The sequence below is a fragment of the Mobula hypostoma genome, chromosome 1, assembly GCF_963921235.1.
Source record: "Mobula hypostoma chromosome 1, sMobHyp1.1, whole genome shotgun sequence".
Classification (NCBI taxonomy): domain Eukaryota; kingdom Metazoa; phylum Chordata; class Chondrichthyes; order Myliobatiformes; family Myliobatidae; genus Mobula; species Mobula hypostoma.
The window spans coordinates 214,057,937-214,071,883 of NC_086097.1; the positions used below are offsets into that span (position 1 = coordinate 214,057,937).

Below are 13,947 nucleotides of genomic sequence, written 5' to 3' on the forward strand. Positions count from 1 at the left end.
GGTCTCCAGAGGCCATCGAGGCTTTTAAGGGCTGCTTTGAGGTTACTAATGGAATGTGCTTTGTAAAGTATATGGGGAGGTCATTACTGATTGCATCACTGGCTACATCAACTTCTGTGTGGACACTGTAATACCATCAAGGACTATTTGCTGCTTCCCCAACGACACACCATGGGTCACCAGTGATCTAAAGGCTCTTCTGACCACAAGTAGAGAGCCTTTCGATCAGGAGACAGCAAGGAATTGAAATATGTGCAGAGGGAGGTAAAGGAGAAGGTCAAGGTGGCTAAAGAGGAAATCAGGAGAGAGCTGGGGAACAAGCTCGGGCAGAGTAGCACACAGGAGGTGTGGAGAGGCGTGAAGAACATCACCGGCTTCGATCGGCCTAGCTGTAGCGCCTTGGAATGCAGCGTGAATGGCTAATGAGTTAAACAAGTTCTTCAATAGGTTTGACAATTGCTCTCCTGTTCATAACCCTCTCAGCGCACCAGCTCCAGGTGCCGAGGCACCCAATGCTCCCTCAACACCAACACCTCCCCTCCTCCCCCCTCCAGTTCAACACGTGGATGAACAACACAGGTTACCACTGTCTACATCCCCTCCTAGCCATGCACCTACCATCCACAACTCCACATACCAACTACCGTCTTGATCTTCCCTCCCCCAGCCCCCACCTTCCACCAACTTCCCAGTCATCATGGAGTCGCCTTCACTCCTGAGCAGGTGAGAAGTGCTCTGAGGAAACTCAGACATGGCACAGCATTGGCACTGGATGTTGTGAACCGCAAGGTCCTGAAGGAGTGTGCTGAGCAGCTGTGCGGAGTTCTCCAGTGCAGGTTCAATCTGCGTCTCAGCCTGGAGAGTGTCCCGACTGTGTGGAAAACATCATATGTGGGAGTATCCAAGAAGGGCCAACTGAAAGACTTGAATGACCACCGTCCAGTACCCTGACCTCACACTTCATGAAGACCCAAGAGAGGTTGGTCCTGGCTCACCTCCGACCCCTGGCCAGATCAGCCCTCAATCCCCTGCAGTTTGCCTACCAGGAGCACACTGGCATCAACGATGCTGTCATCTGAACAGAACCTACTCCCATTTGGATAAGCAGGAAAACACTGTGAGGATCATGTTTTTTGATTTCTTAAGGACCTTCAATAACATACAGCTCTCGTTGCTGGGAGAAAAGCTTCATTCATTGCAGGTTGGCACTTCCATTGTATCCTTGATAATGGACTACCTGACTGGCAGTATGACAGTCATGGCTATAAGCAGCACAGGGGATTGTATTGGCTTCCTGCTTACCCTGTATACCTTGGACTTTAGATACATCACCGAATCATGTCATCTGCAGAAATCTTCTGATGACTCAGTAATAGTTGGGTGTAAAAAGGAGGTTGGGAGGATGAATACAGGGCTCTGCTGGAAGACTTTGTCAAATGGTATAAGCTGAATCATGTACAGCACAACATCAGGAAGACAAAGGAAATGGTGATGGACTTTAGGAAGACTAAGCCTACCCTGCTACTTGATGGTGAGGACCTACAAGTACCTGGGGATGCACCTGGATGACAGATTTGAGTGGAGCACCAACACAGAAGCTGTGTACAAGAAGGGCCAGAGTTGCCTGTACTTCTTGAGGAGATTGAGGTCCTTTGGAGTATGCAGGCCTCTCCTTCACATGTTCTACCAGTCCGTTGTTGCCAGTACAATCTTCTATGCGGTGGTCTGCTGGGGCAATGGCATCAACACAGGTGATGCCAACAGGCTCAATAAACTGATTAGAAAGACAGGCTATGTTATACTGGACACACTGGAGTCTGTGGTAGAACAAAGGACCCTATGGAAAATCCTGGCAATTCTGGACAATGTTTCTCACCTCTGCATGCCACCTTGGCTGGACAGAGGTGCACTTTTAGTAAAAGAGTGAGAAAACTGCGCTGCTCCAAAGCCCACTATGTTAGGTATCATTCTTATCTTCGGCGATTAGGCTCTATGTCAACCTACAGCCGGGGAAGTGACGACCCCTACTGTTAGACTGTTAGAGGCAGTTTATTTTTTATTCTATCTACTTCTTTTCTAATATTTGTATATTTGTATATCTGTGCCCTTTGAATGTTACTGTAATTTCCTTTGGGATCAATAAAGTATCTATCTATCAATCTATCAGATAAGCCTCATCTTCCAATTACCTTTGGTTTGCTTACCACTGCACTAAGATATAAATCCACCAAGCCCGGGTAGTAGCTGGTGTGCAATTGCTGTTTAATTTACTAATTTTCTGGCCATCACTGGCCAACCAGTATTTCATCATGCTCCTGATATAGGCTTTGTAAACAGTGGAAAAGCCACTTACAAAGTTTACAAAGGTGTTGGTAAATGAATCATTTGCCAAAATCTGGGATCTCACCATCTGCCATTGTGGGATAAGTGATCATCTCGTTATCCTACTCATACAATCCAACACGTAACCAGTACCTGTTAGTGTTCAGATCACCAGCCCTGAAAGATCACAAGATCACAAGATCACAAGACAAAGGAGCAGAAGTAGGCCATTCGGCCCATCAAGTCTGCTCCGCAGCTCCTCCATGAGCTAAACTATTCACCCATCTAGTTCCAATTTCTGGCTTTTTCCCCATATCCCTTGATACCCTGACTAATTAGATACCTGTCAATCTCCTCCTTAAACACCCTCAATGATCGGGCCTCCACAGCTGTATGTGGCAACGAATTCCACAAATCCACGACCCTCTGGCTAAGAAAATTTCTCCTCATCTCTGTTTTAACTGGGTACCCTCTAATTCTAAGACTATGGCCTCTTGTCTTGGACTCACCCACCAAGGGAAACAACCTTTCCACATCTACTCTGTCCAACCCTTTCAACATTCAAAATGTTTCTATGAGATCCCCTCTCATTCTTCTATACTCTAATGAATACAGTCCAAGAGCTGACAAACGCTCCTCATATGTTAGCTCCTGCATTCCAGGAATCCTCCTCGTAAATCTTCTCTGAACTCGCTCCAACATCAGTACATCCTTTCTAAGATAGGGGGCCCAAAACTGCACACAGTATTCCAAACGAGGTCTCACTAATGCCCAATAGAGCCTCATCAACACCTCCTTACTCTTATACACTATTCCTCTTGAAATGAATGCCAACATAGCATTCGCTTTCCTTACTGCCGAACTTCAACATCTTTTTGATAAAGCAGATGTTTTATGTAAAAGACAAGACTTCTAATTAGTCTAGAATTCAGACAAACTGCATTTGGAATGCTGGCCTAGTGTTTTTTGATAAGACTTCCATTCATAGACAAGAGTGCTAATTAAACCATGGGTCTTTATTATTTGATTTTACTATTTGCAAGTCAATTTTAGAGTTTTATTTTAAACACTTGGAAACACTTCTTATACTTCTTGGAAAGCTTCTACTGAAGCCCAGGCACATTTGAATAAAGTTTTGCCTAAATTGTAGAGATAGATAATAGGATCCTCCCAGGCGATTTAATTGTCTAAGTTGGGAAAAAATGCATTTCTCTAGCAAGAAATGATTGGCAAGTAGGGAGGAGAAAGCACACTGTTTCATCAGAGATGAGCTCAAGGTATCAAGGCAACATGCCTGATTCAGGCTGTGGTATTAGTGTATTCTGTCATCGTCTAAACAAATAACCACATGGACATTGCCATCAGAAACTGAATCAAGTTTATTATCACAGTCTGATGTGAAATGCGTGGATGCTGCATCATGCACTCATGCTGAACTTGTCAATTTCATCAATTTTGCATCTAACTTCCACCCTGCCCTTAAAATTCACTTGGTCCATTTCTGACACCTCCTGTCCCTTCCTCGATCTCTCTATCTCCATCTTTGGAGACAACCTGTTGGCCAATATCCTACCTACTGATTCCCACAGTTAATTTGACTATACCTCTTCCCACCCTGTCTCCTGTAAAAATGTTATTCCCTTTTCTCAATACCTTTGCCTCCGCCACATCTGTTCCCAGAATGCGACTTTCCTTTGCAGGACATCAGAGAAGTTCTCCTTCTTCAAAGAACAGGGTTTCCCGTCCTCCACCATTGATGCTGCCCTCACCACATCTCCTCCGTTTCCTGAACATCTGCATTCACCCTAAATTCCCGCTGCCTTAACAGTGATAGGGTTCATCTTGCCTTTACCTACCACCCTATAAGGCTACGTGTCCAGCACATGATCCTCTGCAACTTCCACCATCTCCAAAGGAACACAAGCACCAAACATATCCTTACTTCCTCTACCACCTCTGCTTTCTGCAGGGATCGCTCCCTCCATGGTTCCCTTGTCCATTTGTTTCTCTCTACTAATCTGCCTCCTGGCACTTACTGCTGCAAGTAGCCAAACAGCTACACCTGCCTATTCACCTCCTCCTTCACAAACAAGAGAAAAGCTACAGATGCTGGAAATCCAAACAACATGCACAAAATGCTGAAGGAACTCAGCAGGCCAGAGAACATCTATGGAAAAGAGAACAATGACGTTATGGGCCGAAACCCTTCAGCAGGATGATGAAATAGATGGTTATGTTGCCAAGTTTTCAGGTGATATGAAGATTGGTGGAGGGGTAGGTAGAGTTAGAAAATGCATGGTCATGCACTTTGGTAGTAGAAATAAATGTGCAGACTATTTTCTAAATGGGGAGAAAATCCAAAGATCTGAGATGCAAAGGGACTTGCGAGTCCTTGTGCAAAACATGATAAAGGTTAACTTTCAGGTCGAGTCGGTGGTGAGGAAGGCCAATGCAATGTTAGCATTCATTTCAAGAGAATACAAGAGCAGAGGCTTCATAAGGCACTGGTGAGGCCTCACCTTGATTATAGTGAACAGTTTTAGGCTCCTCATCTAAGAAAAGACATGCTGGCATTGGAGAGGGTTCAGAGGAGGTTCACAAGGATGATTTCGGAAATGAAAGGATTATCATATGCAGAACGTTTGATGGCTCTGGGTCTATACTCACTGGAATTTAGAAGGATGAAGGGGTATCTCATTGAAATCTTTCGAATATTGAAAGGCCTAGACAGTGTAGATGTGGAAAGGATGTTTCCTGTGGTGGGGGAGTCTAGGACAAGAGGGCACATCCTCAGGAGGCATTTACTTAAAACAGAGATGCGGAGAAATTTCTTTAGCCAGTAGCTGGTGAACTTGTGATATTTATTACACGGGCAGCTGTGTAGGCTAGGTCGTTGGGTATATTTAAGGCAGAGCTTGATCGGTTCTTGATTGGACACAGCATCAAAGGTTACAGGGAGAAGGCTGGGGAGTGGGGCTGAGGAGGGGAAACAAGGATTAGCCATGATTGAATGGCAGAGCAGACTCGATGGGCCAAATGGCCTAATTCTGCTCCTGTGTCTTATGGTCTGATGGAAATACATGATACATAAATATAGAGAGAAAACTGGATTGCATTAAGTATATATATGTCTATTAGATAGTTAAGTTAAAATAAGTGTGCAAAATAACAGAAATAAAAAAGTAGTGAGGTAGTATTTATGGGGTCAATGTCTATTTAGAAATCAGATGACAGAGAGGAAGAAGTTGTTCCTGAATTGCTGAGTGTATGCCTTCAGGCTTTTGTACCTCCTTCCTCTGGTAAACGTGTGAAGAGGACATGTCCTGGGTGGTGGGGGTCCTTAATGATGGACGCTGCCTTCCTAAGGCACCACCCCTTGAAAATGCCTTGGATACTGCGGAGGCTGGTTCCCATGATAGAGTTGACTAATTTAATAAATTTCTGCAACTTATTTTGATCCTGTGCAGTAGCACCCCCTCCCCATACCAGATGGTGATCCAACCAGTCAGAATGCTTTTCTTGATACATTTGTAGAAGTTTTTGAGTGTTTTAGTTGACAAACTAAATCTCCTCAAATTCCTAATGAAATAGAGCTGCTGTCTTGCCTTCTTTATACCTACATCAATATGTTACGTCCAAATTAGATCCTAAGAGATATGGGTCTTCATGCTACTGTACCTCCTCTTTGATGGTGGTAACATGAAGTGGCCGTTTGCTGGATGGTGAGGGTCTTGAATGATGAATGCCAAATTTTTGAGGTACCACTTGTTGAAGATATCTTTGAAGGTAGGGAAGGTTGTGGCTGTGGAGGAGCAAACTGAGTCTACAAACATATTCAGCCTCTTGTGATCTTGTGCATTGGAAGCTTCATACTAAGCTGTGATGCAACCAATTAGCATGCCCACTGCTGTACATCTATAGAAATTTGCAAGAGACTTTGGTGACATTGCAAATTTCCTAACACCCCAATGAAGTAGAGGCACTGGCATGTCTCCTTCGTGATCGTAACAATGTGTTGAGCCCAGGCCAGATCCTCAGAGATATTGACACCCAGGAACTTAAAGCTGCCCACTCTTTTCATCACTAGCTCAATCAGGACTGATACATGTCCTTTCAACTTCCCATCCTGAAGTCCACAATCAATTCTTTGGTCTTATTGACATCGTGTGTAACACTAGTTGACTGAATTGTTGCAACACCACTCAACCAGCTAATGTTTTTCATTCCTGTATGCCTCCTTGTTGCCATCTGAGATTTTACCAAGAACAGTGGTGCCATCTGTGAATTTATAAATGGGATTTGAGCTGTGCTGAGCCACACAGTCATGAGTGTAGAGGGCGTACAGCAGTGACCCAAGCACACATCCTTGCCGTGCGCCTGTGTTGACTGTCAGCAAGGAAATTGTATCACTGATCCATATTGATTGTGGTCTCCCAATAAGGAAGTTAAGGATCGAGTTGCAGAGAGATGTACAAAGGCACAAGTTCAGTAGTCTGGTGATTAATCAAATATCATCTATATTATTGTTTGATGATTAATCAAATATCATCTGTTGGGTACCCCATGTTATTCACATGCTTTAACAACCTTTATTCCAAGCATCAATATGCATAGAAATTACCAAGTGGACTGAAGGAATGATTCTCAAATGTCCATGCAGAAGTGTACTGCCCTAACCAACGTATGGGAAACCATGGCTCCTGCTCACTCTAAATGGAGCAGGAGAATTCCAGTGGCACTGAGAACCTACAGTTCATCTGATAGGTGTAGATAGAAACCCAAGATAAATGGGTTTCGAGAAGCAAAGCAGCTCCCAAATTCCTTGTTCACTCACCCTATCAAGCACCTCCGAGGCCCACCTATGGCAGAGTGCAAATCTCAGGCTGGCCTCAGCCACCTAACAACTCATGAAGTGAGGTGGAAGAAAGTCACAACGAGAAGGAAAGGACAACAAGTACCTGATTTTTGCATTTGATTGTCAAATGTATAAATGCTATCTGACTAAATTCATGATTACCATAACTGTTTTTACTTTAAGATTCAAGCCACAAAAATATGCTGAAGCAAGCATCAAAATTAATGCTGGATGCACAAGAATAAAACTACTAAGTGAGACTTGCCAATCGTAAATGGCTGATGTTACGAAATATCAAAGGGGGTATTTTGGTGTGGAACCAGTTTCAACCCCTCCCAGTAACCGAGCAATACAAAAAAATCAGAGTTAACATCCTGATGCACAATGAAAGATGATAGTACATATGAAATGTAATTTCATTTGAGAATATTAAATTCAGCATATTAAAATTTACTTCTATTACAAGTAGTTAACATCGTGTATTAAACTGAAGACCATAAGACTAGACTCATCCTTCACGGAAAACACAGCATTCTAATTGATACATCCTAATTTTGTATTTCCGCGGGGCCTCCGCAGATTGAGTCACTGAAAAACAACGCTGCTTCTGTCTCTCATTTCAGTTTACAACTACAGGCTGATGCACTCTGGAGATCAAGGTAATTACTAATGTCATATGTGTCAAGATTCAGTTAGGATCTTAATGATTTGTTTCTACAGTGAATGGCAGTTTAATTGCTATGGAAGAACAGTGCAGTAAACATGATTTCTGAAGGCTACGGCTGGTCTTGTACACCTATGTGAATTGCAACCTAAAATTCATATTTGAATCATATCAAAATTTATTTGGAATAAAATAATTGAAGAGTTATGTTTGATGCCTTCCACAGCAATTCATACAGCATTGCACACTGAATGTATATATTATTTCCACAATAAATTTTTACATACCTGTCCTCTTTTACACCCTGTTGTCTCAGGAAATCTCTCCAGCAAGGCACATGTTTTTGGAACCTGTTTACAGGAATTCTCAATCCTACGACCTAGGATGGAAAAGTAAAACATACATAATTAGGCAGTATACACATTACAATAATTGGTATAAGTGATAATTAATGCAAGATAAATTTTAAATCATATTTTTAGGTCAAACCACAATGGAAATTATACATTGGGAAAACTATTATAAACACATAAAAATGGCTATCCAGCACTTACTGCTTTTTCACAAATACTATTTGTTTTCACGCACACCTGCACAGAGCTCATTTTACAGGTCGACCTTCTATAATCCAGCACCATTGGGACCTGAGGAGTTTCTGATCAGTGCAAATGCCGAATTACAGAAGGATCACATTAAGCGATAGCTAACTGTCTCATCATACCTTTAAAATATCATGTAAATCAGTACAAGTTAGGTAATAATGAAACGTAAATATTAAATGAGTAGCAAGTGAAATTTTAATAACTGTACAGGCACAGATAAAATAAAGGGTACAGGTAAATGTACAGGAATTAACTTATACAGAAAAGTTGAGCACTTCCGCTTCTAAAGTGAGACGCTTAATATACCTTCAGGCAAAGTTACATGTCTGCAAGTGTGGGGTTGTCAGGATCACCAACATCTTCATCTTGAAAAATGAGTGAAGCATCAGGAACTGGTTTTTCAACAAACTCTGTTGCTGCTTCCTTGTCTGCTGAACGTTTTTCACCACACACTGCACCGAACTGTAAGCCATGAAGCTGCTTGAACTGATGAAGCCAGCCTTCACTATAGTCACACTCATAATCTAGTCCTAGTCCTTCATGAAGCACTTTTGCTTGTTCCTTCACCATATCTCCAGATACTGTAGTTCAACACTTTCACTTACACAAAGATTAAACCACATTATCAGCACTTTATCTAGTTCTAAACTTCTTCCGTCTTTCATTGTTTTTCTTACGCACATCTGTTTCTTTGAGCCACCATCAGCAAAAAAATGTAGCGGTTTTTCTTTCTGTTTCTTTATATCGTACACTGTGGAAGAGCCAATGTTGTAACACTCACACAAGCTTTTCACCAATACACTACTGTCCAGCTTTTTCAAGAGTTCAACCTTATCTTTAATGGATAATGTGCGGTGTTTTCACTTCACAGCACGAGGTGCATTTCCTTCACTCAGTGGGGCCATAATTGGGGCTAAAAAAGAGCCAATGATATTAAAAAATGCAGGAAAACAAGCAGGAATCACCTGTCTGTGCTTACGAGAGCGCGCCAACACGTGAACAGATCTAGTGCAACCAAAACAATGTGCAGCAGATTGGTACGGTAGCCTGGGAAATTTGAAATCAGTGCTGGATTATAGAAGGAACCGGATTACAGGTAGTCAGATTAGTGAAGGTCGAAAAGTGCAAAGTAAACTTATCATCAAAGTATCTATAGAGTAAGTCGCCATACATCTTAGATTCCTTTTCTTGTGGGCATTCACAGTAGAAGAAAGAAATACAACAGAACCAATGAAAAACTACACACAAAGACTGACAAGCTGCCAATATGCAAAATGAGACAAACTGTGTAAATCTGCATAAAATGCAGCAAGAGAAGAGCACAAACTGCATGGCGGGATTCCTTGGCGATTGATGCTGCTTTTCTGTGACAGCACTCCTTGTACATATGCTCAGTGGTGAGGAGAGCTTAACCTGTGATGGACTGAGCTGTCTCCACTGTTTTTTATATACTTTCCATTTAAGGACATCGGTGTTTCCTTACCGGACCGTCATGCAACTGGTCAGTAAACTCTCCATTGGGCATCTATAGAAGACTGTCAAAGTTTCAGATGACATCTTCGCAAACTTCTTGTTCCCACACCAGGTTGTGATCTTTTCCTGTTTGTTTCAGTATAAACATACTGACATATCAAGAGTAGAAGAAGCTATTTTCACAGAATGGTTACAGCAGGAAAGGGGCCTTTTAGCACAGTGCATCCTTCACTAGCTCTACATTAGACGAATCAGCTCCCTATTCCTCTTGCCATAGCCATGCTAATTCTTTCTTTCGGACAGTCATCCAGCTCCTATCTGATTCTGCTGTAACAGTGCCCCTGGCAGTGCAGTTCAAACACTACCCACTCATGACTTAAAGTTTTCCTCACATTCTTACGCTAACTACTTATATTGTCTCCAATCAGAACAGATTTACATTGCCTACTCGTTTATTATCATCTTTATGTGCCATGTTGTAAGAAAAACTTTGGCAAATTTTTCTGCAGAAGTGGTTTGCCATTGCCTTCTTCTGGGCTGTCTCTTTATAAGACAGGTGACCCCAGCCATTATCAATCTTCAGAGATTGTCTGCCTGGTGTCAGTGGTCACATAACCAGGATTTGTGATATGCAGCAACTACTCATACGACCATCCACCACCTGCTCCCATGGCTTCACATGACCCTGATCAGGGGGCTAAGCAGGTGCTACACCTTACCCAAGTGTCACCTGCAGGCTAGCAAAGGGAAGGAGCACCTTGGTAGAGACATATCTCCACTCCGCCGCCCATATTCCATCCTTATAGACACTCCATCAGAAGCCCTTTTCTTTGTTCCAAAAGAAACACCCAATTCTCCAGTCTATCCACATCACTGAAGTCCCTAATCATTGCAACCAATTTAGGCAATTTTAGCTGAACCTGTATAATGACACCTTCCTGAGGTGTTGTACTCATAATTGGACTTAATACTGTGTGGCTGAATGAGGGCATTATAAATGTTCACTGCAACTTTTTTGCTTTTGCACTCTTATCACTCTATAACGTTTTCCCAACCTGCTCTATTACTTACAATAAATCATACACATGCACCCTAGAATCTGCTGTGCCTGTACCCCTCAGGTTTCAGGTCATTCTAAATTTTTTCATCCAGGGCTTAAAATAACTGAGTTAAGGATGAGGAGGATAAATCAATTGATTTTATGGCTTCAAACAATCTGCTTTACGGACAACAGGACGACAGCAGATGCAATCTCACTGGCTCTCGGCTCTCCAGTTCACTTGGATCACTTGGACAATAGCAGGAACTATGTCATGCTGCTATTATTGATAATGCTTAGTGTTCATAATAAAGTAATCAACACACTCCAAAAACTGGGCCTCTGTATATCCCTCTGCAACTGGATCCTTGACTTCCTCACTGAGAGACCACAGCCAGTGTAGATCAGAAATAACATCACCTCCTTGCTGATAATCAACACTGGAACACCTCAAGGATGTGTGCTTAACCCATTGCTCTGCTCTCTCTACACCAACAACTGTGTGGCTAGGTACAGATCAAACACCATCATTAAATTTGTTGGTGACAGAATTATTGTTGGCAGAATTTCAGATGGTGACGAGGAAGCGTATTGAAGTGAGATAGATCAGCTGGTTGAATGGTGTCACAACAACAACCTTGTACTCAAAGTCAGTAAGACCAGGGGTTTGATTGCAGACTTCAGGAAGGGGAACTTCAGAGAACACACACAAGTCCTCATCGAAGAATCAAAAGTGGAAAGGGTGAGAAGTTTCAGGTTCCTGGGTGTCACCAGCTCTGAAGATCCATCAGGCCTCCAACCTGATGGCATGAACATTGACTTCTCAAACTTCCGCTAATGCCCCACCTCCCCCTCGTACCCCATCCATTATTTATTTATATACACACATTCTTTCTCTCTCTCTCTCCTTTTTCTCCCTCTGTCCCTCTCACTATACCGCTTGCCCATCCTCTGGGTTTTTCCCCCCCTCCCTCTTTTCCTTCTCCTTGGGCCTCCTGTCCCATGATCCTCTCATATCCCCTTTGCCAATCAACTGTCCGGCTCTTGGCTCCATCCCTCCCCCTCCTGTCTTCTCCTATCATTTTGGATCTCCCCCTCACCCTCCCCCTTTCAAAACTCTTACTAGCTCTTCTTTCAGTTAGTCCTGACGAAGGGTCTCGGCCCGAAATGTTGACTGTACCTCTTCCTAGAGATGCTGCCTGGCCTGCTGCGTTCACTAGCAACTTTGATGTGTGTTGCTTGAATTTCCAGCATCTGCAGAATTCCTTGTGTTTGCGTTTTATTATTTTTATTTTTTTAGTTAGGGATACTGAATGGTAATGCAGCTTTTTTTTACATTATTTTACATAATACAAGAACGTAAGAAATAGGAGCAGGAGTCGGCCATCTGGCCCGTTGAGCCTGCTCCACCATTCAATAAGATCATGGCTGATCTGGCCATGAACGCATCTCCACCTACCTGCCTTTTCCCCATCATCCTTAATTCCCCTACTAGGCAAAAATCTATCCAACCTTGTCTTAAATATATTTACTGAGGTAGCCTCCACTGCTTCATTGGGCAGTTAATTTTACCCACAAAATCAACTGAAAGCTATGTTCCTCACTATAATCCGTACTTATTTAAATTACAAAATAACTTCAAAACTGTGAACATTTAAAGAACACATTTTAGATTTGTAATTCTAACAATACGTTGATTTTTTTTGACAGAACATGTATCACAATGTTAACTGGACAGAAAAGGTAGGATAGAAAGAGTGAATCCTGGAAATAAACAGCAGATCCAACAGCATCCCTCGAGCAAGAAACTCTCACGGACTTTTCATCAAAGCAAAGTTAGAAATGAATCATTCGTTAACTTGCGGAGAAGGGGAGAATCATAGACATAACAAACTGAATGTCTTATGAGACATTCAGGGCGAGACTGAATGACATGAAGATGTTGGTGATGGCCGATGGAGCATGATGAAACTAAGGAGATTTACCTGGAGGCCTCGTAACGAGAAGGAGGTGGATGAAAACAGAGTGAAAAAAATAAAACAGTGCTGGAAGCATAAAACTGGAGAAGCAGAATACTACCGATACTGGAATTCTGGAAAGACAGAATGCTGGAAATACTCAGTTGGTCAACAGCATCTATGGAGAAAGAAAGAGTTTTAAAGTTTCAACTTGATGATACTTAATCATAGCTGGACAATTCTGACGGAAAATTGAAGGGCTGGTTACCCGAAGCTGTTGCATTCAAGGTTAAGTCCTGAGGGTTGTGAGTCTGAAAATGAGATGTTGTTTACCAAGGATGCACTGGACTTCATTGGACAGAGTAAGAGGCCTAAGAGAGAGAGAGATCTGAATGAGAGTGGGATGAAGAATTAAAGTTACAGGCAACTGGAAGCTTCAAGTCACCCATGAGGACAGAATGGAAATGTTTTGCAAAGTAGTATACTTCAATGCAGGGCCACCATATTGTGACACAAAATCAAAAGAGGTGGATAAGTAAAGAGGGTAAGGGAATGGATTTCCTACAATGTTTACAGAGGTTCTTTATAACCCAGAATGCAAAATACCTTGAAAGGAAGGATTTGTTACTGAATCTGACAATGGTCAGTGGACCAGAGCAGATAAGAAGAATGATAGAGGGACATCTGGCAAACAATAATTCAAATGATAGCAGAGAAAACAAAGTATGATAAAAAAAAACAGATCAATAGACTGGGGAAAAGCACTCCCTGGGAGGTCTGAGTAAAGTTGGGCATGTAAAACGGCCAGCAAAACTGGTAAAGAATGATGTGGAGCAACAATAGGACACATTTGAAACACTGCTCAACAGAGTGAAACTAAAAATATTTCAATAACAGGAAAGAATCAAGAAAACACTCATGGGAATTCCTTGGATCAGTAAACACATATACTAAGCACAATGATGACAAGTACCATTAAGAATATTAAGGAAGTAGAAAGGGTTAAAATATTAGGAAGGCAAGAAGGAACTATG

At 42.2% G+C, this 13,947-nt stretch overlaps 1 protein-coding gene across 8 annotated transcripts in view; it reads right to left on the bottom strand.

Moving 5' to 3' along the window:
* The window catches only part of unm_hu7910 (un-named hu7910), a 214,777-nt gene that overhangs the window by 13,006 nt on the left and 187,824 nt on the right, over positions 1–13,947 (bottom strand). For all 8 annotated transcript variants that reach the window (XM_063064199.1, XM_063064182.1, XM_063064141.1 and 5 more), the window contains one exon: positions 8,129–8,220. In XM_063064199.1, coding sequence (XP_062920269.1) covers positions 8,129–8,220 — 92 coding nt within the window. The remainder of the gene's footprint in view (positions 1–8,128; positions 8,221–13,947) is intronic.